At 56.8% G+C, this 27,826-nt stretch overlaps 1 protein-coding gene across 6 annotated transcripts; it reads right to left on the bottom strand.

The window, feature by feature from the left end:
• Nucleotides 1-1,089: 1,089 nt before the first annotated feature.
• On the bottom strand, nt 1,090-27,596 carry IL17REL (interleukin 17 receptor E like). 6 transcript variants are annotated; one of them, XM_077914036.1, is made up of 16 exons: nt 27,205-27,596; nt 23,347-23,374; nt 6,155-6,304; nt 5,864-5,973; nt 5,534-5,648; nt 5,285-5,329; nt 4,912-5,051; nt 4,509-4,580; nt 4,376-4,430; nt 3,751-4,022; nt 3,421-3,478; nt 3,109-3,272; nt 2,868-2,948; nt 2,627-2,684; nt 1,550-1,599; nt 1,090-1,454 (listed from the first exon to the last, which is right to left on the bottom strand). In XM_077914036.1, the coding sequence occupies exons 1-15, from the start codon at nt 27,463-27,465 to the stop codon at nt 1,574-1,576; spliced, it is 1,635 nt and encodes a 544-aa protein (XP_077770162.1). In that variant the 5' UTR covers nt 27,466-27,596; the 3' UTR covers nt 1,090-1,454; nt 1,550-1,573. The 6 variants fall into 6 exon arrangements, with proteins under 6 accessions (XP_077770162.1, XP_077770163.1, XP_077770161.1 ...); XM_077914037.1 differs by having other exon boundaries at nt 1,090-1,599; nt 3,751-3,795; nt 3,859-4,022; XM_077914035.1 differs by having other exon boundaries at nt 1,090-1,599.
• Between the last annotated feature and the right edge of the window lie 230 nt (nt 27,597-27,826).

Here is a 27,826-nt window from a genome sequence, read left to right as displayed (position 1 = left end):
CTTAGCGCCTGCTTGAGGAATGTGTGGGCACACAGATGTCCCAACGGCTCCCTGCAGTTCAGCTATGAGCCCTGTGGGGCGACCTGACCACTACCTTTGGGCCTCCCCATCCTGGGGCCTGGGTTTATCAGGCGTGGCCTGAGCGGACATGGGATTTCCCGCTAGGCTGGGGGTCAGTGTTACCAGGGCGGGCCTGCCGGGCGCGGGCAATGCGTGTGCTCTAAGACCTTGGCGCGGAGGTCGGGTCGCTGAGCACCACCGCCACTTGGTGGCAGCACACACGTAGACAGCTGGGAGGCTGGCACCCACGCGTGCCCCTCCTCACCCATTCCCTGCAGCCCTGAGCCTCCTTGAGAGGAACCCAGTCATGGCCTCTGCTTGGGCCTCAGTTCCCCCATGTGGGGGAGGCCAGGGCTGCAGCAAGTCTTGAGGCGCCCACACCTGGTCAGCTCCCGCATCCGCTCCCTGCTCCACCTCCAGGCAGGCAGGGATTTCCAGGGGTAGCCCTGGGTCAGAGCCGGGGTCTGTCTGCATGGCCACGGGGCTCCCGGATGGTCCAGGTGAGGAGAGCAGGAACTCAGGACAGGGGCAGCCCAGCCACAGCCGGCTCGTGGGTCCCCCACCCCTCCTGGGCCTTGATGGGGAGGGAGCACCACCAGAGGACCCCTGGCCCCCAGGCCACAGCCTGCCAGCCCCTAAACCCTGACCCGGTGGGAGTGGGGGGCGGCGACCCGAGGCTGGGCCTCCCTGACCACCACCCCCCGCAGGGTCCCATCCCTCTTTCAGCTCCTGGCTTGGCTTGGCTTGGCCTCAGGCAGCCACCTTATGGGGACCCTGGAGGGGAGCTTCCCACACGTGGCCTGGGCAGGCCATGGGCTACAGCGTTTCCAGCCTATGGGGTGACCTCGGGGGCGGCCTGGGGGCTCGTGCGTGGTGGGGGTGCTGGCAGGGTCCACCTGCCGTATGTGGTCCCACCCTCGCCTCCGGAGGCAATCCCACCGGGCCCCAGGATCCTCCCTGCCCACCCACGTGCCCAAGGGGCTGCTTGCCCTGCGGACCCCATCTCTATCCTCAAGGCAAGAGGCGAGCTTGGCGGACACGTGTTTACTGAGTGTGGGGTGCGTACTGGCTTTGTGGGGGCAGCAGCCCCATTACGGGGGCGGGAGGACAGCGCAGCCAGGCCACAGGCTAGGAGGGCATTTGCAGCGCCGCCGACCATCGGGGGCAGCCCAGGGCCTGTCCCTGCCGTCTGTGGGTTGGGCGGGGGACGCCAGAGTCCGATGATGGAGCTTGGGAGGGGCAGCCGGCGGCCCTCAGAAGCCAGCGTGAGACTTCCACGGGGCACATCCGACAGCCCAGTGGCCGGTGGGTGGCCCCTGGCCTGGGGCGTGGAAGTCCGTCGGGCCTGAAAGGCCTCCGTCTGGCTCAAAGTCCCGTGGCTCGGGCCCCACGGCCTGGGTGCGGGTGAGGCACCTTTGGGCTCCGAGGCCAGAGGCTCTGGGGCCCAGGCGCTGCCCCCCCGCCCCCCAGCGCTCAGCTGGGCACTCACTCGTGCCACACGCGGCTCCTGGCCTCAGTCTGCTGTCCCCTGGCTGGCAGCTGGAAAGAGAGGAACGGGGCCTCGGTCATCCACCCCAGGCTTGTGGGGCCCCGCTCCCCCACCATGCGCAGGAGGAAGGAGAGGCCTGGGCCCTTCCAGGCTGCCCAGCCCTGTGGAGCCCATGCAGGCCTGGACCCCGACCACTCCCTCTGACCCTGCCCCCCCACCCCCGTGTGGCCTGGAGGCTCCGGCAGTGCTGGGGGTCCACTCCCAGGTCACCCGGCCCACAGGCAGTGGAGTCCTGTCCAGACACAGGCTCCCAGAGGTGACTGTCGCCCCTTCGGCCTGTGATCAGCTGGAGGCGACCTTGCTAGGGAACGGGACCCAGACTTGGGGTGGGGAGGAGGTGGAGGACACGGGTCTGAGAGACGCCCCGGGCTCTAGGGCATTTCCAGTGGGGCAGGGGCAGGCCTGGGGCTGCCCTGGGGGCAAGCCCCCCTTCCCGTCCCCTCTCACCTCCAGGGCTCCTGCAGTCCCCTGTCCCTGCAGCAGCCGCGCGGGCAATGTCTGCTCCCCACCTACATCCCACGGCCCTTGAGAGGACCTCCAGGCAAGGCCACCCGAGCCACACCCAGGACCCACAGGGTCAGCCTGGTCTCCTAAGCCCGAGCTCCAGCAGTCTGGGTGTCGGTGGCTTGGGTGGGTGAAGGTGGGCTGAGGGACATCCCGGGTTCCTGGACACTTGGCACCAGAGCCCCAGTCAGGGGTGGTGGGCACTCAGGGAGGAGGAAGCGGCTCCCCTGGTGCAGCGACACGGGCTGTGGGTGCTGGGGATGGGCCTCCGGGGTCCTTGATGTCCCAAGGCAGGGGTGGGGCCAGGCCCCTGTTTCTATGTGGCTGCCTTCACCCTGGCTCCGAAGCCAGGCCTGACTTCAGGGTAAATGGCCCTCCGTCCCCGAGCAATGCCCAGTCTCCCGTGTGGTGCCCACACCCCGTCCTCAGAATGGGAGACAGGCTCCAGGCTCAGCCTGTGGGTGTTCACTCCCCCTGCACCCCTGGGGCCCAGGACCCAGTGGGGTCACTCACGGCACCGAAGGTCACACAGCTGCTGGGGGGCGGAGAAGAGCATGTCGGTCCTCCGGCCCTGTAGGCGGGCCGGCTCAGTCAACACCACTGGGTGTTGCTCCCCCCCCCTCGCCCGCAGCATCCCCTGAGAGACAGGGCACCCCCAGGAGCTCTGGGGGAGGATATCCCAGGGGCTTCATGATGGGAAACAGGTCTGGGGCTGCAGTGGGTGGGCAGGGCTGGGCAAGGCAGTACCACCCACCTGGATGCAGGTGTTGGGAACACAAGCCTTGTCCCTGGGAACGTCTACGAAGGCGACTGCAGGGCCTGCCATGAAGTCACCCTGGTGAGGAGGGGGCAGGTCACCAGCAGTGGGGGGAGGACTGGCCCTGCACTCTGCACCCCTGCACCCCAGGGGGCCTCCAGGGCCTGACTCAGGGCTTTGTGGGAGGTCGAGGCCTGCAGGAGACCCCAGGGGTCAGCCCCCACCCAGGCCGGCTCACTGAGGCTGGAGGGAGGGCGGTTGCCCAGAGTGCAGGGCGGCAGGCAGGGGGCCACATCTTCCTCTGCTGACACAGGTACACCTGGAAGTGGGCGGCCTCGGGCGAGAAGAAGGTGACCCGGAGGTGGCCCTGAGAGGCTGCTGGCTGGACGGTCATCTTCCAGGCTGTGGGGTGAAGGTTTGAGGCCTGGGACCACCCCCTTCCCACCCTCCGTCCCAGGGACCCGAGAGGCCTCAGGGGAGCAGAGGAAAGGGCATTATTTGCTGCCTCCACACGGCGGGGCGGCCTCCGTGCCTCCCACGCAGAGCTCACCTTGGAAGCGTTGCCCTTTGAAAGGGCACCTCACCCAGAAGCCCCGGCTGGTGGAGAACTGCGGAGAGGTCGGGAGGCATGAGGCTGTGGCAGTGGGTGCGCGGGGGGGGGGGGGGGGGGGGGGGGGGGAGGAAGCTGGGGGCTGGGATCGATCCTGGGCTCCACCCTCGGACCAGGATGGGGGCAGAGGGGTCACTGGAGGGCTGGGCTGCAGGGCGGGGCAGGGTGTGGGACTGTGTGGCTGCAGGCCCCCGGTGCCCCAGAGCCCCCTGCCTGCCCCTCCTTACGAGCTGGTCATGCCCCGGGTGGGCTGTGGCCTGGCCCACTCACCTTGAGGCAGAGCTGGGGCTGCGTGTCCACCCGCGGGTACTGCACCTGCGGGGCGCTCAGGTCAGGCCCGTGGCCACGCCCACCCCACCCCACCTGCTGGGTACTCACCCTGCCTTTGGCTGCGCGGCCCGAGTGCTCCAGGTGGTGGCAGAGTGCCCCCGGCCCGGGGCGCCAGCACAGGCTCACGTGGCCACTCACGGGACAGGCAGGCTCCCAGCTCAGGGCCTGGGCCCCCGGGTGGTAGTGGACGGCGTCCCACAGTGCCTCTGTGTCTGCGGGGACCCCCCCCCGGGCCCCCCCCCAGGGCTCAGGTCAGCTCAGGTCACCTGCCTCGGATGCAGTTCCCCTGCGGCTCTCAGGGCGGGGACCCCACGAGCCACTCTCAAGATGACCGGGCTCCTCCGGGGGAGCCAGGCCGCAGCCAGTGCCTCCCGGGAACTGGGCACACGCTTGTGCACACACGCGGCTCTGCAGACTCTGCCCCTGGAAGGACCGGCCAGGACACGCCTCCGGCTGCGCGCTCACCGGGGCAGGCTCGGGGGCTGCCCGAAGGGTTCACCCCTGTGTCCCTCGGGCTGCCGCCGGCCCCCGTCCCTCCCCCTGGTCCACACCACAGGACACTTGCCATCCTCGAAGGGACAGGCCTGCATCCGCACCGCGTCAGGGGTCGCAGACCAGCCCTGCAGAGGGGCCGGGGTCAGCGCAGGCCGTGCCCCTCCCTCCGAGTCCTCCCCGGAGCCAAGGCCACAGTCACTGACCTCAAGGCACAAGCAGGGCAGCTCTCGGCTGTAGGGCAGAGAGACGGTGCGGGAGAGCCGGTTGGCTGTCACCTGCGGGGCAGGGGGGGCTTAGGGGCTGGGGCTACAGGGCGGGGCGGGGCACGGGGGCGTGGTCGCTGGCGGGGCGGTCCAAGGGCGAGGTCGTGGGCGGGGCACGGGGCGTGGTCGTGGGCGGGGCTTGCCCCCGGGGGCGTGGTCATGGGCGGGGCTAGCCCCAGGGCGTGGTCACAGGGAAGGGCTGGGCCGGGGGCGAGATCACGGGGCTGGGCTGGGCCCAGGGGCGTGGTCATGGGGCAGGGGAGGGCGGGGCGGGGGCCTGGGGGCGTGGTCGGGAGTGGGGGTTCTGGGCCAGGTGGGGTCCGGGGCTTGGGCCTGGGCTCACTCGCGCCGGGGCTCCCACGTCCTCACAGGTGAACCACTTGAGGCAGAGGCGGACGTAGTAGTCGGAGCCCCCGGGGGCCTCGGGCGCCTGGACCAGAACCACCTTGCGGTCGCGGTCCACCCGGTAAGAGAACTTCTTGGCTAGAAGGGCGGCAAGTGGGGGCCACGCCGGGACTAGGGGTCACTGGACAGAGGTCGACACCTGTCCTGAGAGCCTCGAAGTGCGGACCCCTGCCAGGCCCCAGCAGCTGGGAGTCGCCCACCTGAGGCCCCTCCCGATTTCCCCGGTGGGGGGCCCCAGATGCCGGGCCCCCAGCAACCTGAGGGTGTCCCCGGGGCTGCGGGGCCGCGTCCCACCCGAGGAGGGGGCTCACCGGAGCAGCCGGGCAGGTTCCTCCCCACGTCCTGGTCTCCACAGTCTGCAAATGGCACAGGGGTGGTGGGCCTGGCCCTCGGTGCCCAGCGGCTGGCCCCCTAGTTGGGCCTCAGCCTCGGGGGTTTGCAAAGTCTGTTCTCTTCCGGGGCCTGTGACCTCAGTGAAGCTGCTCAGCACGTGCCCTCCCCCTGCCCAGCGTGTCCCTAGAAGCCCACGGCAGCTGGGCCCGGGCCGCCCGGGCGCCCACCTTCCACGTGGTACTGCCGGTCCAGCTGGATCCCACAGAAGTGGGGGACTGTCCTCAGGGTGACGTAGAGGCTCTGAGCCACACCCACTTCGAAGCAGTCAAAATGCACCTGGAGCTGGGCATGTACAGGTGAGAGCCAGGTGGACCTGGGGCTCTAGCTACCCCTCCCTGGCCAGTCAGCTCCCCCTCAAGGCTGGAACCCAGGACAAGGGGTCGCCAGTCCCGGGGCTTGGGTGGGTCGGGTGTCCAGGAGCAGCCAGGGGACAGCTGCTCCTGCCTGGCAAAGGCCTTGGGCTGGGCCAGCAGGTCTGGGTCAGGCCCTGGCCTCACCTGCCGCCCCACCTGCAGTCGGCGGGAGGCTCTGGAGACCCGCACGCTTTGACACCGTGTCTCCTGGGTGTCGACATTCATGGAGCAGGCCTCCAGGCCCCGAAGGCCCTCTGGCGGAAGGGAGGGGCCGTGCAGGCCTGGTCAGACCAGGGCCTCGAATCCTCTCCGTGAAGGGCAGGTAGTGGGGATCTCTGAGCCGCCCTGTCCCTCGGATTGTTGTGGAGTCAAAGCAGCCTGAGCCCCCCGGCCCCTCCCTGGGTGATCCCACCGTCACACGGGGCTGCCTCTCACCATGCAGCGTCAGGGAGGCCTGGACGTGCAGGACCAGGGAGCAGTCATCGTGGGGGGCGCACTTCATGGCAGTGGACAGCGTCAGGGCCTCCAGGACCGACGGGGACAGGGACCTGGGGGCTTGCCGGCAGAAGCTGTTAAAGATGTTCCCTGGGGAGAAGAGGAGGGGGCTGAGTGCCCGGGGCTCCCCAGGGCCCGGGGAGGCTTTGTGGGTGGCTCAGCCAGTGGCAAGGCTCAGGGACAGCCTGTCCGGGGAGGGGGCCCACTGTCTTGCCCCAGTGCAGCCAGAGAACTGGCCCCTAGTGAACAGTGGACCTACCCCTGAGCCGGCTGTCTACTGGGCGCCAGGAGAGGCCAGGGTGGGCAGGAGGCTACACCTCAACGTAGGAGCTGCTGCCCCATCTGGCCGGCACAGGTGCAGTGGAGCCCACCTTCTGCTAAGCTGGCCACCCCCTTGCCTGTGTTAAAGCTGGGCAACGGAACAGGCCTGCTGGGGGCATGGGGTCATGACCCCCCGTTCACAGGTCAGCAGGTACACTGGCCCCGAGGCCTTGGTGCAGCCGGGGTCTCAAGTCCAGGCACTAGGGCTGAGCAGAGTTGTGGCCTTCGCTTTACTGGGGACTGTGGGGTTAATTCCCCCTGAGCCGTGGAGCCCTGGGGAGGCCACAGCCGGCGGCCCAGGTACCCTCCTGCACAGGTGGTGGCTCCTCTGCAGGTGTGAGGGACAGCAGTCAGGCCTGGTGTTGGGGGCGGTGGAGGAAGTAACCCCCACGTGGGACCGTGTGTCCAGGAAGAGGAAGGTGTGTGTGCTCAGTGAGTGCTTCGGGGACCAGAACTCCCAGGGGCCCTCAAGGCAGACCCTCGGAGATACGTCAGGAAGATCTCGCTGGGGCTGGACCTCGGGTAAGTGCTGGCACCACAGGAGAGGGACCCACCCCTAACCCTCAAGTGAAGGGGGAGCAGAGGGAGCTGGCACTGAAGGCGCCTGTGCAGTGAGACTACGGAGGTGGAATCGGAATCCGGCTGGCTGGGAGGCCCCGCCCTGGGGAGCTGACGCAGGACCTGGAGGTGCACAGCAGGGCCCCTCATCCCGCCCGGCCTGGGGCCGCAGGTGGCTTCTGCTCTGGGAGCTCCTCCAGCCACATGTGGGCAGGTGGGCTGTGGAGGAGGTTTCAGGAAGGGGAGGATGGTGACGCCCTCAAGGAGACCCGGGCTGAACCCCACAAACTAACGTGTTGCTGTCTGCAGGGGGCGGAGGGGGGGCAAGGGGAGCCCACTTCCAGCCTGAGCCTAGGAAAAGTCGAGAGCCTGGGGGGACCAGAGTGCTGGCGTGTGCAGGACAGAGCGTGAGACAGGGGAGTCCTGGACTACACTCCCTGCACGGCCACGCTGTGTGTACGCGTGCGCACACGCACACACATGAGGGAAGCAGCCCAGGGGACCCGAGGACAGCGGCCTGCACTCACGCGGGGCGGCGTCCCTGCTCCCTCCCAGCCAGGCCTCCCCCCCCCACCCGCGGGCAACTCTTCTGCAGGAGTCTGGCCTCTGCCTTGACAGCGACAGCAGCAGATTAGCATCAGCCTGAGTTCTGCTCTCATCCCGCCCAGCACGCCTTAAAAGCAAGACCCCAAAAAGTTTAAGCTCTGCCCAAGTAACTTAACTGTCTTCCAGGAGAGCCTCAAAGAATAAATATTCCTCATAGGAATAAAACCACATATCCAGCACACAACAGGGGACAATTCACAATGTCTGCCGGCCAAAGAAAATTACAAGCCATGCAAAGAAATTGGGAAAATACAATGAGGAGAAGAATCGATTAATTGAAATGGGTGCAGGTTTTAGAATTGGCAAGTCAAGAACATGAAAGTCATTATTACAGCTGTTTTCCAAATGTTCGAACAGTTCATTATAAAGATGGCAGATTAGACAGGGAGACAGAGCTCAAACCCAAGTTCTAGAAAAAAATGTAACATCTGAGATGAAAAATACATCAGATAGGATTAACAGCAGATTAGGTGTTTAGAAAAAGTTTGGGGAGCTTGACATAGCTGCGGACAGTCTCCAACAGTAAACGGAAGGAGCTAGTGGTGGCGATGATGTGATAACAGAAGCAGAAGCCGCACAACTGCAGTGACGCAGCGAGCGTCTGGAGGGTCCCCGGAGGAATGGGGGGAGTGAGAAAGAAAACACGAAGAAACAGGTATCTCCCCGACTTGATGAAAACATAAACTCACTGATCCGAGAAGTCGGTGAGCGCTAGTATAAGAGAGACGAAAAAAGTATGAGGCACACCCCCATGAATTCTCTGGGAGCCAGTGGCACAGAGAGCAGGGTGGGAGCCCCCCGCCCCCCAAGGAAGAAGACACACGTGTGTACAAAGATCGACGAGGGTAAGCACAGCAGCAAGCTCCTTGCGTGAGCCAAGCCCGCCCTGCCTGTGGACCCCCGGAGAGCTTGGGAAACACGGGCTCCGTGGACTTCCTTAGCGTAGAGAAGCTGAAAGATTCCTCTTCAGAAGACCCAAACTACCAAGAAAATAAGAAATATTAGTCCCTTGGGTAGGAAGGGAAATGGTACCAAATGGAATAAAGAACACCAGAAAGGACAACCACGTGGCAGATACACAAGGTATTTTCTCATTATTTATATCCATTTAGGGACCTCTGGGGGGCTCAGCGGTTTAGCGCCTGCCTTCAGCCCAGGGCCTGATCCTGGAGACCCGGGATGGAGTCCTGCGTTGGGCTCCCTGCATGGAGCCTACTTCTCCTTCTGCCTGTGTCTCTGCCTCTCCTCTCTCTCTGTGTCTCTCATGAATACATAAATTAAATCTTTAAAAAAAAAATCCATTTAAAGGAGGATTGACTGTTTACACAAACAATAATAGTAATGCGCTATGGAGTCTAGAACACGCATAGAAGGGAAGGGTGTGACTACAACACAAACGCCTAGGCTGGGTGGCGAGAGCGGGGCTGGCTCAGCCCGTTGGGCCTCTGACTCTTGGTTTCTACTCAGGTCTGATCTCGGGGTCGTGGGATCGTGGGATGGAGCCCCGCGTCCTTGGGATCCATGCACTGTGGGGAGTCTGTTTGAGAGTCTTGCTCTCTGCCCCTACTCACTTTCTCTCTCTCTCTGTCTCTCTCTCTCTCTCTCAAGATAATAAATAAATCTTTAAAAAAATAAAATTTTTATTTTATTTATTTATTTTTTAAAAAGATTTTTTTTTTTAATTTATCCATTCATGATAGACACAGAGAGAGAGAGAGGCAGAGACACAGGAGGAGGGAGAAGCAGGCTCCATGCCAGGAGCCCGACGTGGGACTCGATCCTGGGACCCCAGGATTGCGCCCTGGGCCGAAGGCAGGCACCAAACTGCCGAGCCACCCAGGGATTCCCCCAAAATAAAAATTTTAAAACACAAATGGATGGTAGAGATGGAGCTGCCCTCTGGGAAAGATGCTTATCCCTGAAGCGGTGCATCTTCACTTGGAGGGAGAATATAATGAGTTAAAGATACACATTATAAACACCAAAACAAAAAACAAAAACAAAAAAACCCCAACCACCCACCAAAGCAATCACAGTAACAAAGAGTTTGAACTCTTAAGTCAATGAAGGAGGCAGAATGAAATCACACACACAGAAATAAGAACCCACATGAAGGCAGAAGAAAAAGTTAACGAAGAAGAGATGGAACAAATAAGTAGGAAGATGATTAATCGAAACCTAACCATCTCAATGATCATAGGAAATGCAAATGTTAAATACCATAGTTAGGCAAAGGCAAAGGTTTTCAGATTGTATAAAAAAGCAAGACACAACTATAAGCTGCTTATAAGAAACACACTTTAAGTGGGAAGACAAAGACACAAATGCAAAAAGGCCCGGCACACTAGCACTAATCAAAAGGAAGTTGGAGGGATCCTTGAGTGGCGCAGCGGTTTGGCGCCTGCCTTTGGCCCAGGGCGCAATCCTGGAGACCCGGGATCGAATCGCACATCGGGCTCCCGGTGCATGGAGCCTGCTTCTCCCTCTGCCTGTGTCTTTGCCTCTCTCTCTCTCTCTCTGTGTGTGACTATCATAAATAAATAAATAAATAATAAAAAAAAAAAAGACAAAAGGAAGACGGAATAGTTGGGACCAGACAGCATGGATTTCACGGCAGAGAATATTAGCAGAGACAAGAATATTCATTTCAGAGTAACAGAGGGAGCGATCCACCAGGAGGACATAACAAGCGTAAGTTGATATTATGCTCTTAAATTCAGAGTTTCATAGGAGATGAAACAAAACATCCCTACAAAGGGGGGATAGGCAAACCCACAATTATAGTTGATTGCAACCATCTTCCCTCTCTACTTGACGGATCAAGTAGGCAGAAAACCAGAAGGAACCGGGTGGCGTTGTGTGACACAACCTGCCGGCTCGACTGGATCGGCGTCTATGGAACACCCCCTCCAACAACAGTAGAATCTGCGTGTTTTTCAAGTGTACACGGAACATTTATCAAGAGAAACTATGTGGCTCATAAAACAGTCTCGATAAATTTAAAAGGATTCCGATCAAGCAAATGATCTTCTCTGATCAAAATGGAATTAAATTAGAGATCAAATAAATGTTTCAAGGGGCACCTGGTGGCTCAGTCAGTTAAGCATCTGACTCTTGGTTTCGGTTCAGGTCATGATGTCCAAGTCCTGGGATGGAGCCCCGCGTCGGGCTGTGCACTCAGCGCGGAGTTGACTTGAGAGTCTCTCCCTCCCTCCCACCCACTCATTCTCTCTCTCTCTCTTCATCTAAAATAAACAAATTAATTTAAAAAATATTTCTGGGGCAGCCCCGGTGGCGCAGCGGTTTAGCGCCACCTGCAGCCCAGGGCGTGATCCTGGAGACCCTGGATCGAGTCCCATGTCAGGCTCTCTGGATGGAGCCTGCTTCTCCCTCTGCCTATATCTCTGCCTCTCTCTCTCTCTGCATCTCTATGAATAAATAAATAAAATCTTAAAATATATATATATATATATATATTTCTGGAAAACCTCCCAATATTTGGAAATTAAACAATATACTTCTACATAACCCTTGGGGCAGAGAAGATATGAAAAGGGAATTTAGAAAAGATAACATAGAAAAGCATTTGGATGCTGCCAAAGCACTATTTGGAGGGGTGGGGAATTTGTATCACTAAACTACATTTAGGGGGGAAAAAATCTCAAATTAGTGACCTCGGCTTCCACCTCAAGTAACTAGAGATAGAAGAGTAAATGCAGACGCTTATATTAATGCTAAGTTATATGTCAATTAAATCTCAAACTGAAGAAGAGTAACAAAACCCAAAGTAATCAGAAGGAAAAAAAAATAAAGATCAGAGTGGAAACCAGTGAAATAGGAAACAGAAAAATAGAGAAAAGTCAATGAAAACATATGTTTAAGAAAGAAATACTGTCAGTTGTACATGGATTCTTCCAGAAAACTGATGAGGAGGGAATAGTTCGGAACTCATTCTCTGATATCAAAACCTAACCAAAACATTACAAGAAAACTATAGATATCTCATGGCCATAGAGCAGAACTCTAAACAAAATTTTAGTAAATGGAATCCAACAACATATAAAGGGTAGCACATAACTACCAAGTATGATGGTCCTAGGAATACAAGATTGGCTTAATGTTAGAAGATCAATCAGTATAATTAATTGTGTTAACAAATTTTGGAAAGCACATGTGATCATCTCAATAGTCATAGCAGAATTATTTTGGAAAATCCAGTATCTATTCCTAATAAAAACTCAGCAAACAAGGAATGTAAGGAAATGTTCTCAATCTAATGATGACCATCTGTGGGAAACTTACAGTTAATATTATGTTTTCCCGTTGAAAGAAGGATTGTTTTCCCCAAAGATCAGGAACAAGACCTGGATCCCTGCTCTGAGCACTTCTACTCAACGTTGTATTAGAGATCCTACTTAATGCAATAAGGCAAGAAAAGAAACTTCCTTTTCAGTTTGGAAAGAAGTAAAGCGGTCTTCATTCATGGATGACATAGCTGTCTCTGTAAAAATCTAATCTACAGAAAAGATACTAGAAGTAATGAGTGAGTTTGGCAAATTGCAAGAATCAAGGTCAATATACAAAAACACACCGTATTTCTGTGTGCTAGCAAAGAACAATAGCCAATTGAAATTTTTAAAAATACCATTTACATTTGCTAAATGTAATACATAAAACTATGAAATACTTACAGACAAATCTGACAAGAGATGTACAAAATCTATGTCCTGAAAACTACACAACATGGCTGAGGGAAATTAAAGAAAATCAAATAAATGGAGAAGTACACTGTGTTCATGGGGCAGAAGACTCAAAATTGCTAAGATGTCAATTCTCCCCAAATCGATCCATAGATTCAATGAACTTTTGATCAAAATCCTTTTCGTAGAAGACCTCTTTCCGCCCCCAGAAACTGGCAAGCTAATTCTAAAATTTACTTGGGAATGCAATAATTCTAGAATAGCCAAATCATCTTTGTTAAAAAAACAAATCTGAAGACCAACACTGCCTAATTTCAGGACTTATAAGTAATCAATTAGGGATTAGGACAGTGGGGTATTGGCATTAAGTGGATGGAACAGAAGAGAGTCCCCACATAGACACACCCATGTGTGGACGGGGGACTCGTGGCAAACATCCTGGGCAGCCCAGTGGGAGAGGGACGGTCTTTACAACGAATGTGCTCGGTCGACTGGATGTCCGTAACCAAACAAACAAGCAAGAACTTTAATCCAAACCTTGTACCACACACGAGGTCACACCAGACAGACTGTTGATTTAACTATAACATCTAAAACTACGACACTTTTAAAAGAAAACATAGTAAAAAAAATATCTTTGTGACCTTGAGTTAGGCAAAGATTTCTTAACTACAACACAGAATCAAGGCGGTAGATGAAAAAATCGATAAACTGGACTTCATAAAAATGTATCTCTGAGAGACACCAGTAAGAGCATGAAGAGACAAGTCACAGGCTGAGGGAAATGCTTGCAGATCACGTATCTGGGAAGGAACTGGTCTTCAGCACATGGAAAGACCTTCCCAAATTGAATAATACGGACACCAACAGCCCAGCAAGGAAGATGGAAACAGGTTCTTCACCCCGAGGACAGAGCGGCCGCTGAGCACGTGGGGAGGCGCTCACCGGCAGCAGACACTAGGAGACGCGCATTTAGCCCGCAAGGGCCGTGGTATATGTGAGGGCGGCAGACGGGCCGGGGCCGCCGCTCCCCGTGCAGGTGCAGGTGCAGGTGCAGGTGCAGGTGCCTACGAACGCGCACCCGCAGACGCTGCTACTGGGAAGGTCCGAGGGCCCACCGCGTCCTTGGAAGTGAGAGCTCCACTGCCGTGTGATGCAGCCATTCCGAGCCTCCACACTGACCCACGAGTGATGACAAAAACACAATGTTGATTGTGATTTAATTGTTAGTACCCCCAACCCAGATGTCCGTCAACAGGTGGATGGTGGGCAGACTGTGCACAGCCATGAAGTGGAATGGGCTTTTTTTTTTTTAAAGATTTTATTTATTTATTTATTCATGAGAGACACAGAGAGAAGCAGAGACACAGGTGGAGGGAGAAGCAGGCTCCCTGCAAGGAGCCTGACGCGGGACTCGATCCTGAGGCCCTGGGATCACACCCTGGGCCGAAGGCAGACACTCAACCACTGAACCACCCAGGCGTCCCTCTCCTTCTCTCTCAAATAGATAAAATAAATATTAAAAAAAAAAAAACCTAATGCTATAAAGGAAATTTCCTTCGTCCTCCCATCTACACCGTGTCTAAGAGGGCAGCAAGTACCCAAACTCCTCCCCAGGACTGGTGAGATGTCTTACTGAGCTTGACCCCACAATTGGAGGTTTCTCCCAACTCAGTTTAAGTTTATGAAAGATCAGAAGTGGGAAAAATAAAACAATATGTTTTTTTTTTTTTAGGCCTTAAGTACGCAGAGTACAACTGTCTTCATATCCTGTGGGTTTGTCTTCATCATGAAAAGGGGGTAGACCAGGGATGGGTGAGGAGGTCACAGGCTCCTGCCACCTGCTCCTCCCAAACTGATGAGTAAATTTTTTTAGAGATTTTATTTATCTGAGAGAAGGAGCGAGTGAGCAAGAGAACATGAGTGGAGGAGGGGCAGGGGGAGAAGCAGCCTCCCTTCTGAGCAGGGAGCCCAACCTGAGGCTTGATCCTGCAGCTCCAGGATCATGACCTGAGCCAAAGGCAGACACCAGCCAACTGAGCCACCCAGGCGCTCCCAAACTGCTGGATATTAAACAAAAAATAAAACCAGTGAATAGCTGGGCTGCTAGGAAGGATGTCAGTGATAAAATCCTCCCACGCCGCTCACAGTTCTAAACAATCACCTGCATCTGGCATGGCCCCGGCCCGGTGTGTCCTCAGCCCACCTTTGTCTTGGAGCTAAAGTAAGTAACGGGTGGGATCTGATGGACTCTTCTGAGCCTTCCAGAGGGACCCCCCCCGAAAGGGAAGTGGCTAGAGTCCCAGAGGCCCGCCAAGGAGGTGGCCAAACCGCCAGCTGTCCACAGACTCCATGGTGAAGCCAGTGGGCAGCCAGGTGATGTGGGAACGGGCAGGGAGGCCTAAGGTTCCCTTGGCGTGGAGGCCACCTCTAGAGCCTTGTACGCAGCATTCCTGGGGGAAGCCACGTGTTTCAGAGTCCTCTTTTCACCCACATGCTCCTCACGGGTGTGAAAACGTCTTCTCTGCAAGGAACGAGAAATCCACATCTCTTGACCTTCCCTGGGAAAAAAAGCAGACCTATTCCAGCCAACTGAGAAAAGGAACAAATCAGAATTAAAAAAAAAAAAAAAAAAGGGCAGCCTGGGTGGCTCAGCTGTTTAGAGCCTGCCTTTGGCCCAGGGCATGATCTTGGAGTCCCGGGATCTAGTTCCGTGTCGGGCTCCCTGCATGGAGCCTGCTTCTCCCTCCTCCTGGGTCTCTGCCTCTCTCTCTGTGTCCCTCACGAATAAATAAATAAAATCTTTAAAAAAAAATTAAATAAAAAAGGTGGAGCCATAGCAGAGAAGGGCTTGTGGGGAACATGGGAGGTAATGAGCCGTATAGAGGGAAAGCTGCCTATTGTAGAATAAAATGTGTAAGACCGGGCTCTTGCCCCAGACCAGCTGACAGCGTCGAGGAGAAGAGACACAAGTGTGCTAAATTATTTGTGGTGCAAAACGGGGACAAGCAGTCAGTCACTCTGTGGAGACTATTGTGAACCCCACATTTATCATGAAGACTCGTAGGAGTCTCCCCATGGGAGAAGTAAATATATTTGGTCTTTTCAAAGATCTAAAAAATGCCGCAGAGCCTTATTATAAGAAGGCCTAACAGATGTATTTTTAAAAGGAGAAATAGGAACTCAAAAGGAAGAAGTGGGTTACAAAAGGGAACAGCGAACACAGGAATTGGTGAAATGTGGTGGTGAATTTAAATTCCTATCAACAAAGAAGAGAAGGAGAGAGAAAGACTCCTGTGTGTTTAAAAACAATTCGGGAGTTTCGTTTCCAGTAATATGCTGGACCCTGCGATCTGAGCCAACTCTGCTGCTGAAAACAACTAACAAGGCTGGAGGAACAACTATGCATATAAAAAGGCTCACAAAAACTTGTCAAAGCTGATGAAAGCATCAGGCTTGTGAGGACAAAGCGTGAGAAAGGGCAGAGGGATGCAGAGCTCAGGAAGCCGCATCTGCCGGGGCACTGCAGAGCTGCCCACTATCACCCTGTATCGGGGGGATTTGGGAGGAACCCCTGTCCTGGGCACTGTTGAGTGGCTACTCTGAGCACACAGGGAAGAACAGAGAGCCTCCCATAACCTCTGGTGGGTCTGGGTGCCGGTCCCAGGCCTGGTCTGCATCCCTAGGAAGGCCCAAGACACCTCAATCTGTTTTTAAACTCAAAATGGTCCTGACTGTCTCACATTACCCCTGGGTACCACTCAGAAACTAAGGGGAAATCTGGCCCAGGGGGAACTGCCTTCATCCTAGGCCTCGGGGAATACCAGGAATCATTTGCAGAAAGCACTGAGCAGACACATTTAAAGATAAATATGTTAGAAAACAAAACACCAGCAGGGAAACCCAGCAGAAATGACAGGCCACAGACAGCCCTGCAGAGTCTTCCAGCGACAGACGCACCAGATGTGAACTACAGACCAGCCACCCCAAGACAAGCTTGAAAGTACGTGCAGTGGGAGAAAAAAAAAACAAAACAAAACTACAGTCGGAGCAAGCACAGTCGACGTAAACAGAGTTTCTAGAAACGAAACCCAAGGAAATAGAAATTTAAAAATGCAACAAGTGACTTTAGAGTAGACTGGACCTCACCGAAGAGAGAAGTACTGAAGCGAAAGATCGCAGCAAATGACCCAGAAGGCCGCAGAGACAAAGAGATGGAAAATATGGCAGAGACATAAAGCAATGTGGTGAAAGAAGTAAAATGGCCAAGGTGTCCCCAGGGAAAGGAAAGAGGGTGGACAGGGCTGCCGGCTAGCTTTTCTTTTCTTTTCTTTTCTTTTCTTTTCTTTTTTTTTTTAAAGCCGGCTAGCTTTTCAAAGTCTCACACAACAAGGTAAAAGTATAGGCCAGTCTCCTGTATGAATATAGTTGCAAAATCCTAAATAAAATTTTAGCAATTTGACTTAATAATATATTAAACACAACTGGATAGGATTTGTTTCAGGACTCCAAGTGTGGTCTTTAGCAGGGGTCACCTGCTAAATCTATTAGTACAATTCGCCTCATTAAAAGAATTATAAAGGGGGAGTAACTGTATGATTATTTTCACAGATGCACAAAGTTTTCATAAAATTCACTTTCTATTCATGACAAAAGAAAGTTTAAAAAACTAGGAAAAGAAAGGCACCTCCTTGCCTAGGTGGAAGCCATTTCCTTCAGAGGCCCCATACGCCTGGTTATGACTGGTAAGTCTTGGGAGTCACTGTCATAAATATCAGGTCTAAACTGTCATCACTTGCAGAATATGTGATTATTTATATACAAAAACTTAAAAGATTCAATGGGAAATCTTTTTTTTTTTTTTTTTTTTTTTTTTTAGATTTTATTTCTTTATTCATGAGAGACACACAGAGAGAGGCAGAGACACAGGCAGAGGGAGAAGCAGGCTCCATGCGGGGAGCCACCCAGGCATCCAAGACTCAAGGGAAAATCTATTAGAAATAACAATGAGTTTTTAACAAATGTGTTGGTTACAAGATTAATATAGAAAAATGGCATTACTTTTGGGCACCTGGGTGGTTCAGGCAGTTAAGAGTCTGCCTTTGGCTCAGGCCATGACCTGAGGTCCTGGGATGGAGCCCACATCAGGCTCCCTGCTCAACGGGGAGTCTGCTTCTCCCTCAGCTCCTCCACCCCTGCCCCCCACTTGTGCTCTCTCTCAAATGAATAAATAAAAATCTTTTTTAAAAATAGCATTGCTTTACCTCAGCAACACCAGCCAGGAACTGTAATAAAGTAAAGAAAACATTCACAGTATCCTTCAACCTCTGAAGAGCATAAATAAAAGCTTTGAGGAAAACCTGAATAGTTGGAAAGGCAGACACCTTCAGGAGGAGGCCTGTTCATACCATGTTCATGGTTGGAAGACTCAACTCTGATAAGATGTCATTTCTGTCTCAAAGTAATCAATACATCCAATGCAATTCTGATCAAAATGTGTGATATGATAACTTATAATAAGAAATATGGGGACGCTTGGGTGGCTCAGTGGTTGAGCATCTGTCTTGAGCTCAGGGCGTGATCCCGGGGTCCTGGAATCGAGTCCCATATCAGGCTCCTCTCAGGGAGCCGGCATCTCCCTCTGTCTGTGTCTCTGCCTCTCTCCGTCTCTCATGAATAAATAAATAAAATCTTAAAAAAAAAAAAAAGAAATATGTATTGATCTGTACCCATTATCTGGTGTAGGAACCCTGAAACCCTTGGAATTTCCCAAGAGATAAGCACTAATAGGGTGTCTTTTGTTGTTCATCAGGAACCACTTTCAACCACACCTGAGTTTATGTTAATGAGGTTAAGTTCTGGAAAGTCCCTGAGGATGGGGGCTTGTTGCCAGGGAAATCAACCACCTGATGACCTCTGGAGAGGGGACAGGAGCTGGAGGTCGAGTCAGTTACCATGAATTCATCAATCTTGCCTTTGCAAAACCCTCCCTAAAGGCGTCCATAAAACCCTAAAGGACAGGGTTTGGAGCACTTCTGGATTGGTGAGCATGCAGAGCTGGGAGAGTGGCAACCCCAGGAGGCATGCGGGTCTCCATGCTCCCCTTCCTGCACCCCTTCTATATGTTTTTTCTCGGATTATATCCTTTTATAATACATTGGTTATCTGGCAAGTAAAACATTCTCTGAGTTCTGTGAGCCAATCAAGTAAAGTAACTGGACCCAAGGAGGGGTTGTGGGAGCCTCTGGCCTGTAGCCAGTTGGTCAGAGGCCTAGGTGACACCCCAGACGTGCTGGTGTTTGAAGTTGGGGGCAGTCTGTGGGCTCTAAGGCTAAACTGGTGGTCTAGATAACTTGGAACCAAGTTGCTTGATGATATTATAAAATACACATTGGTTCTCTCCAAAATAAGTAAATAAATCTTTTTTAAAAAACACAGGAGGTACCTGAGTGGCTCAGTTGGTTGAGCGCCTGACTCTTGATTTTGGCTCAGGTCAAGATCTCAGGGTTGTGAGATCCAGCCCCATGTCGGGCTCTGCCCTCAGTGGGGAGTCTGCTTGGGATTCTCCACCTCCCTCTGCCTCTGCCTCTGCCACCGCACCCCCCGCCATGCTCACGCATGCTCTGTCTCCAAAATAAATATATACATCTTTAAAAAATACACATTGGAAAACATCTACTGAAACTCTCAGGAAACTTGACAAACAATCAAAAACTCCTATTGAAGAAGTGAAGGCGTACACAACGCTAAGACCCTTATTTAAAAAAGCTATTTAGGGATCCCTGGGTGGCGCAGCGGTTTGGCGCCTGCCTTTGGCCCAGGGCGCGATCCTGGAGACCCGGGATCGAATCCCACGTCGGGCTCCCGGTGCATGGAGCCTGCTTCTCCCTCTGCCTGTGTCTCTGCCTCTCTCTCTCTCTCTCTCTCTGTGAGACTATCATAAATAAATAAAAAAAATAAAAAAGCTATTTATTGTAAAAATGAAATTTAGATACTCTAAAGCTCACCAAAAAACCCCCCACAAAACATAGCTTCGTGAATTCTGACAGAGCAGAGCGCCGATCACCACCAGGTAGCGGGTCCCCAGCTAGGCCACGTGCTTTGCTCGCCCAGAACTGGCCCGTTGGCTTCTTGGCATTTCTTCACTGGTTTCACCACCCGGATGAGCCCCACACACAGACTTGAGGCTGGCCTATTTTTCAAACTTGGCTTGTCTGCTCTGTGGCTTTGTCTCCTCCTCCTTTTGCAGAATCAGGCTCTTTGTCCCACCAGGCGTCCTCGGGCACGGCCGCACCCACCCTCAGGCCCCTGCATTTCTGGCAAATGGGCCGCAGGACCCCGAGGCCTGACTGTGCTCAGGGTCCAGTCCCTGGCAGGACTAGCGCTGCTGCCAGACGCCTTCAGGAGGAGGCCTGGCTGTGTGGCCTCCGCCAGGTTTGACACTAGCGTCACCCGCACTCAGGTCGTTGGGAGGCGCAAAATGGTGACACCATTCTACCGTTTTGTTTCCACCTATTAGCTGGAACTTCCTCCGGGGTGGCATTCCCAGAAGAGAGGCAGGGTCAAGGCTGGACTTCCAGCTTTCGAGGTGAGCACTTGGTTCCCTGTCATCTGCAGAAGATAAAGAGTTTCCTTTTTTAAAAAAACAATATCATTATGAATATGTGTGTTCACACAGGTTGCAATTTATTGAAATTTTTTTTAAGCTCAAATGATATCCTCTTGGCTAATGGGAGTTTCTTCAGGTTGGCTCCAAGCACTTTTTTTTTTTTTAAGATTTTATTTTTAAGTACTTTCTACACCCAACATGAGGCTCGAACCCACAACCCCTGGATCAAGAGTCGCTTGCTCCTGTGACTGAGCCGGCTGAGTGCTCCCCAAAGTTCTGCTGACATGCACCAAAGTCTTGGAGAGCGTCCTTGCTCTCCGGTATGACAGGACGTCCTCGGTTCTTCTAGTACATTCTCTGCCCCAGACTGGGAGGCAGCCACTTCTCCGGGAAGCCCTGCCTGGTTTCTTTAGGTGGGAAATGGCGTTTTGCGGACGCAGCCTGGACACGGGGGAGGCTCCTGGCTCCGCGCTGGTCGTTGGTTCTGGGATCCTCCTGTGGAACGGGCGGCGATATATGTACATAAACGCAAGGGTGACTCCTGGGGTCACGTGTCCACTACCAGTTCAGAGTAAAGGTTTCACATGACCTTTGCTACGTGACATCTGTTTCTTGGCCCTTCCGTGCAGAGAAGGCTGACCCCCAGGAACATGGGAAATAGAGGGCAAGCCCAGCCTGCCATCCGCTACACCCCATGTCACATACTCCAGTCCTGGCCATGGCACTAACCATCAGGGTGAGAAGTGGTAAAAACAGGTCTTGGCATAAAATCGTCTTATTCTTTCCCCATTTCTTATGTCTGTCGCCACCTATATAATGAGTGTAAAGCCATGACATCCCATACTCTCTCCCTCTTAACATACGGCCCGTGCGCAGCTAGCCTCATGCAGGGCCCACACCCTTTCTGACGTTTGCCCCACGGGTCAGCTTGGCTGCCTGAAGCTTGTCTCCTAGCAGACGCCTCACAGGGCTCTGGGGTCGGTATCCCCGGCGTCTCTGCTCGTACAGTGCCGGGAGGTCGCTGTTCTATTACTGGAATATACTTGAGGGATGCCCGGGGGGCTCAGCAGGTGAGCATCTGGCTTTGGCCCAGGGTGTGACCCCAGGGTCCCGGGATAGAGTCCTGCATCGGGCATCCCTCAGGGAGCCTGCTTCTCCCTCTGCCTGGGTCTCTGCCTCTCTCTCTCTCTGTGTCTTTCATGAATAAATAAATAAAATCTTTAAAAAAAGAAATATACTTGACATGCAACACTGTAAATTTAAGGCGCACCCCCTGGCCTGACACATTTATACATTGTGGCTCGGTTCCCGATGTGTCCGCGATATGTCCACCGCACCCGTATTGTGCCACATAATTATCATTTCTTTTCTGTGGCTGCAATAATGAGCGACTTTGACGACTGAAATACAATTTTCCTGCCATATTCACGGCGCTGCGCATTCCATTTGTCTGTTTCCTTCCTCTGGAAAATGTTGGAAAGTCTTTCCGTCATAATTGCTTGCTCTTGTTGCCTACATGCCCAAAAGATTTTTCTCTCTCTCTTTAAGGTCCATTCACTTTACTGGACTATGTCTTGGTGTTTGATATTCGGGACCCTGATATTCAGGACTCTTGGGCATATGGTTTGCCTTCACCATAGCTAGTTTCAAGAAAAAAATTTTTGATCTTCTGAGAACTGTAGTTCTCAGTATTTATTTCTTCTGTCACCTTGGGTTTCCTCTTCACCATCTGTAGTTGGGGCTTTGTTGGCCTGTCTGCGACACTTGCCTTTTATTCACACATCATTTTAATCTCTTTCTTCTTTATTTTTAAAAATAGCCTCCTTTCGCCTTGTGTTTCTCTTGGGTGTTTAATATTCGGGTCTGTTCATTCTTGGGTTCATCTAGTATAGTCTTCATCTCTGAAACTACTTTTCCTTTATTTCTAATTCTCTCTGTTGTCACCTCAGCTTCGAGAATTTCCAGATTTTGTTCATATGCATCATTTTCCTGGGTATTCATACCATTTTGAATGGAATGTTACAGTTTGGGGAATCTTTAGCGAGACCTTCTGGTGCACTTCCATCGCCTTTGGGATGTCATTCCTAGTGTCCTTTATGTTATCATGGATGGTCTGGAATTTGTCTTTGATCCCATTGTTGCTTCCGTGGTTCTGAATGCAGTTTTCCGAGCTCTGAGAGGGAAGCTAGGTTGGGCTGCTTTCTGGCCACACAGCTCCCTCTCCTGGCGAGCTTGCACAGTGTGTAGCAGGGTGGATGGCCCGCCAGGATCTTAGCTCTGTCCCCACGTCCACGTCCCCTGTACCTCGTCTCCAGCCTCTGTTGTCTTGGCAGCACCCCCAGCTGCGCCGCCTCACCCGGGGTCCCGGAGCTGCCGTGGGTCTGGGGGGGGCAGGTGCGCTCTCCCGCGGGCGCTGACGGCCAGGCCCCAGCCCCCCAGCACAGCCACAGGTAAGGCCGCTCACCTGGGGGCGCGGGAGGGAGCCGCACCTCTCCAGGCTGCACCTGCGGGCTCAGGGACGCGGGAACACAAGCCGCAGGGCAGTTTAGGAAAAGAAGCAAAGAGGAGGGGATCCCGCGGCCAGGCCAGCGGCTGTGAGGACCTGAGATCACAGGGGGCGCTGGGTCAGGGACTCCCTCCCCCAGCCCCCAGCCCCTCCCTCCTCAGGGCTGGAACACCAGACCCCCCTGCAGGTGGAGCTCCAGGCAGCATCACAGTTGCATCCCTACCTCACCCCACAGTGGAAACCACCCTTAGCGAAATAAAGAGCTAAATGAAAACAAAACATTCAGAAGTACATCAAGGCGTCAGGGCAGGAAACACAGGGACTTAGGGGGGCTACGATCACATCGAAGTGGAAAGGGTGTGAATGGCCTTTGGAGGCCAAAGGGAAAAAGAGAGGGGCCCTCAGAAGTGACCCGGGGCCGGAGCACCTGCCTCCCCCACGTCCTGGGGCCACAGACGCAGCAGCCACGAAAGACAAGAATGCTATAGTTACACGGGTGTCATTTCGTGTTGGACAAAATACCAAAGTTGCTAAGGGGAAGTGGGGGTTTCCGTATGTCGCTGGTTGGGGTGCAAACTGGTGTGGCCACTTCCGTAAAGAAAGGTGGCGTCCTCCGATTAAATAGGAACACAGGCCTCTCTCCGGCAGGTGCGCAGCTGGGGGCCTTGCCCACGTGAACCAGTTGGTGGGCAGGGACCCCCGAGGGACACTCTGTCCTGTGCGGCAGGCAGGGGCAGGCCAGTGGAGTGGCAAGGACGACAGGGTGACCCTGGTGACCAGGGTGTACGAGGGCCACAAAGGCACCTGCCCCTTCTGCCTGAGATGTACTCACGGTTCACTCGGCTCCTGCAGGCGAAGCCCTGGGGACAGAACAACGACAGAGGGTGAGAGGTCAGCCTGGCCGCTTCTGGTCCTTCCCCAGAAGCCAGCCCCAGGGGGCCAGGACAGTCACCCGGCCCCTCGCCGTCAGCGGGGCTCGGGGTGCTACATCTCCCGGTCGTCCTCGGTGTCGGGGGTGCTGGCTCTGCATGCAGTGCTCATTCAGTAAATGGTGTGACCTGGCCCCTGGACCAGCGGGCTCCCTCCCCCAACTACACCCCCACTTCTGCTGGTACTGGAAGCTCCTGGGGCCCCGTTCATTCTCCAGGGCACTGATTAGGTGCCGGGGTCCCCAGTCAAAGAAAGAGCGGGGAGAGCCTGCCTTTGAGGAGCTCACATTCCAGGCAGGGACACAACCCAGAATGTAGTCGTCAGCAGGGTCTATTTTATGTTAGACGTTGAGAAGGGCCGAGGGGGGGGGCAGCCGAGGGGGCAGCGCGGCGGGTTCAGGGAGGCCCTGCCAAGGAGATGAGCCCTGGGCGGCCGGGAGGGACCCTGTGCAGCTGATCTGGCACAGCTGTCCCCGCTCCGGCCTGACCCGGGGCCGCAGGGGGTGGGTGGGCTGGGGCTGGGCTTTGAGTGGGCGGCCAGCTGGCAGGCCTCGTTCCGCGGTGGGCGGTGGGCCCCCCAGCCAGTGGGGGGGGCTCGGGGTGCTGCCCTGGGAGGCTGAGCCCCGGCTCCCGGCGACACCAGGTGGTGGCAGGCAGCAGCAGCGGCGGCGCCCTCTGTCCCCTCGAGAACTGAGCCCCCGGGACCCTGACAGAAACTCCGAGCCCCTGCCCTCCTGGTGGCCACCGGGAGGGAACCGGAGGACGGAGCCGGCCACACCTGCCCCGGGATTCTAGCGCCTGCCCTGCCGCGACGCGCTTCTCTCTCGGGGACAGTGTTTGCAAAGAGGCACAGTCGGTTCCCCCCTAAGGCACCCTCTGCCCGTGGGGTGGGAAGGGCGGCCACGGGGCTGGGGCTTCCGCTCCACTTGGTTTGCCATTTGGCGTCACTCAGGGGGGCGGGCTGAGTCCCCGGGACACCCCCAGAGCGAGCCTCGCCACCCGGGGAGTATGGGGCCAGGGCTGGGGTGCAGGCCCATACACAGCCCCAGCGCTCGCGGGAGGCCCGGTGGCCTGGTCCTGGGCCTCCCTCGCCGCCTCCTCTCCACCCGCGGCCTCCGCTATCCTGGGCAACCTGAACCCCCCTGCCCCCCGCCCCCCAGCTCAAAGACAGAGGGGGCCCAGCTGCTCTCCTCACAGGCTGGGCACCACCTGCCCGGGGGATTGGCCCCGGCCCCAGTCGCTGTCCCCTGTAGGTGGGCGCTGTGGCGGCTGGCTGCCCTTCAGGGCCCGACCCGTCCTCCCGGACACAGGACGAGGAGCCAGCAGGGACGAGCTCAGGTCGAGGGCACCCGGAGGCCCAGGGTCCTGGCCCCGGGCTGGAGGGAGCGGGTGGGGGGGCAGGGCGGGGGAGCTGGCTGGGAAGGGGGAGCAGGGCGGGACAAAGCTGTGGCCACCCCCACCTCCCGGGGGTTTTCTGTTGGGTTTCTCGGGGCTTCCCATGCAGTCCCCAGGGGTGGGGACTGTCTGGGGAGAGACTCCCCAGGCACAGGTCTCTGGGCGGGACCTGTGTCCCCCCCCCAACCCCCCCAGCCGACCCCCAGAGCCAAGGGCTTGCCTGTGTCAGATTCCTCCCACCTCCCCTCCTGTGGGGCCGATCCCCTCCCCAGGGCCCAGGACCCTGGGCCCCCAAGCCGCCGGGGAGCACCCCCTGGTGCCCCAGTCAGCCCCCGAGGGCCCGGCCCCCCTCAGGCATCACCGGCCTGTGCTCCTGCCCCCCCAGCCCCCCCGGACAACTTTTCATCCAAGATATGGCGAGGCCCAGAGCTGTCCTCCTGGGGTGCCGGTGGCTGGGGGGGTCTCTGTGCCCGTGTGGGGGAGGCCACAGGCTTCCTGTCCCCTGGCTTCTCTAGCTGGAGTCCAGCCCCCCTCGGCTCCCTGCCCCCCTCCTCTCCGAGCCTGAGCCTGCCCGCAACGCCCTCGGCCCCCCCACCCCCGGGGGCCGCCTGCCCCCCCATCCCCTGCGACACCTCTACCCCCCACCCCCTGCCGTGCCCCCCGCCACCCACACCCCAGGGGCCACCTGCCCCCCCAGCCCACCCCCTGCGGCGCCTCCACCCCGCCACCCCTGGCAGTACCCTCACCCCCCCAACACCTGCCACGCCCCCCGCCCCCCACCCCCCGGGGGCCGCCTGCCCTCCCACTCCCTGTGGCACCCCTACCCCCCACCCCCTGCCGCGCCCCCCGCCCCCCACCCCCCAGGGGCCACCTGCACCCTCAGCCCCACCCCCTGTGGCACCCCCACCCCCCACCCCCTGCCTTGCCCTCCTGTCCCCCTGGGGCTGCCTGCCACCCCCACCCCGCCCCACCCCTGCAGGGCAGCAGGGTGGCTGCAGCTCCCGGGCTAAGTAAAGTTCCTCCTGTGGGGTCAGCAGCGTCAGGGCAGGAAATGCCCCTCCTCTTGCCCTGTCCCCCTCCAGCCCCCTTCTCCTCCCTTTTCCTTAGGATTCTCTCCTCCTCACACCCCTGGTGGGGGGGCTCGGTCCTACCCCCCATCCCAACATGGGGCCCGTGCTGGCCTCGCCCTGACCTCCACTCACACCCACCCGGCTGCCCCTCTACCACCAGCTCACGCCTGATGGGCTTCCCAAACCCCACATCTCAAAACCAAGTTGCCTCCCCCAAAACCTGCCCCCCCAGGCCTCCCACCTCCCACGTCCAGCAGTCGGAGCTAAAGTCGTGTGCCAGGGTCCACTGTGACTTGTCCTTGTGCACCAGGACCCCAGCGGCCCAGCCCCACCTGCAGAGTGCACACGGAGCAGCTCCTCCCGTTCTGCACCTTCACCGTGGCTGGGGTCCCGACCGCCACCCCCAGCCCCCAGCCCGCCACCATGCCCCTGACCCTGACCCTGACCCAGCGGTTCCCACCAGCGGCCAGAGGGAGCCTCTCGGCCCCCCAGGGGTCCCTGCACCTCTGATACCAGCCCGGCCCCCGGCCCCCCAAGCCCTCCCGTCCCCCACTGAGCTCCCTGGACCCTCTGCTGGACCCACTCCCAGGGTTTGCTGAGCTGTCCCTCCTCCCAGAGGAGACCGGGGTGTCCCCCGTGTCCCCCAGGGTGGCTTGGGCACCGCCCCTGGAAGGCAGGCCATCCTGTTTCCTCCCCGACAGTGGCCACCACATAGACCTTGTGTCGTTGTGTGCTACCACTGAGGACACATCCCCGAGTCACTGTACACACAGCAGGGGCTCAAAATTTCCTCCACCCCGGGTCCTTCACGTTCTGTGCCCGTGTCCCTGCCGCGTCCCCCACGGTCCCCGTGACGCCTGCTGGGCTGTGTCCCCACTCTGCTCCGGCCAGTCTTGGGCACCAGGGGGCACCTCCTGGGACACAGGCACACTTTTTCCAGCCCGGGCTGCAGGGCCGCCACCTGCAGGTGAGGTCAAGGGGGCCTGGCCTGCAGTGAACGGTCCCTGCCGTCCAGGACAGGACGAGGGACAGGATGAGGGACAGGACGGGGTGCTCCCGCAGCCCGCCCTCAGCAGGGCATCCACACGCCTCGGCTGAGACACGGTTGGCGGCAGCGGCGCAGGGCTCGGAGGGGCCCGCCCGCACCCCGGGGCCCCTCGGCCTCCCCACCCCGCAGCGCCCAGGGCCTCCCGTCTGTGCCATCTGAGGGGAACGGGACCCTCAGGAGGAGAGCCCAGAGGGGGGACAGGAGAGGCCCCCCAGCCGCGGGCCGGGCAAGGCGGGCCAGGAGCTCACCGGAGAGCAGGAGACGCCGCATTCTGTGACCCGGGGCATCGCCAGGCCACGGCAGGTGGTCCAGGTCAGGGAGAGGAAGAGCACGGCTCGCCCGGCCAGCATCCCAGCTCCCGGCTGCGGGCCAGGGACGGCGGGGTGGGGGTGTGGGGCGGGCTCACGGGGCGCCCGGGAGGGCTGCTTGCCTGGCAGCCCTCGGCTCCAGCCTAAACACAAGAGGGAGAGTCTCAAGTGAGTTTGCTCCCCGGGGCTGACACTCCCCATCCTGGTGGAAGAGAGCCCAAGTGGGCTGGCCGCAACCACAACCCACAACTTCCTGCCGGGTTCTGGCCTGGCTCGGGCTGTGGGGCCTCCAGACGCTGGCTGGATGCCCACGCCACCTCTGAGATGCCCTGGGTCTCTGGGGTTCCAGGTGAGCGGGTTCCCCGCGGGCCAGTCTCACATACCTGGTGAGGACTGGGGCCCTCGTCCTGATGCTGGGGACGGATGGTGGCCGCTGGCCCTGGTGGTTCATCCAGCGGGGCGAGCAGAGAACTGCAGACTTCGCAGGTGCCTGCATCCCGGGACCGCAGGCCCGAGCCCCCGCACAGAACTCACTCTTGGAGGGGGACCGGGGACTCCACGC

Source organism: Canis aureus, chromosome 11 (assembly GCF_053574225.1).
Source record: "Canis aureus isolate CA01 chromosome 11, VMU_Caureus_v.1.0, whole genome shotgun sequence".
Taxonomy (NCBI): Eukaryota; Metazoa; Chordata; class Mammalia; order Carnivora; family Canidae; genus Canis; species Canis aureus.
This window is presented reverse-complemented; position numbering and strand designations above follow the sequence as displayed.

Coding starts and splice junctions, on each gene's coding strand:
- IL17REL (XM_077914035.1), bottom strand. CDS start 27,465: ATGGGGAGTGTCAGCCCCGGGGAGCAAACTCACTTGAGACTCTCCCTC. Junction 4,581..4,911: donor ACGTGGGAGCCCCGGCGCGA/GTGAGCCCAGGC, acceptor CCTGCCCCGCAG/GTGACAGCCAACCGGCTCTC. Junction 3,273..3,420: donor CAAAGGGCAACGCTTCCAAG/GTGAGCTCTGCG, acceptor TTCACCCCACAG/CCTGGAAGATGACCGTCCAG.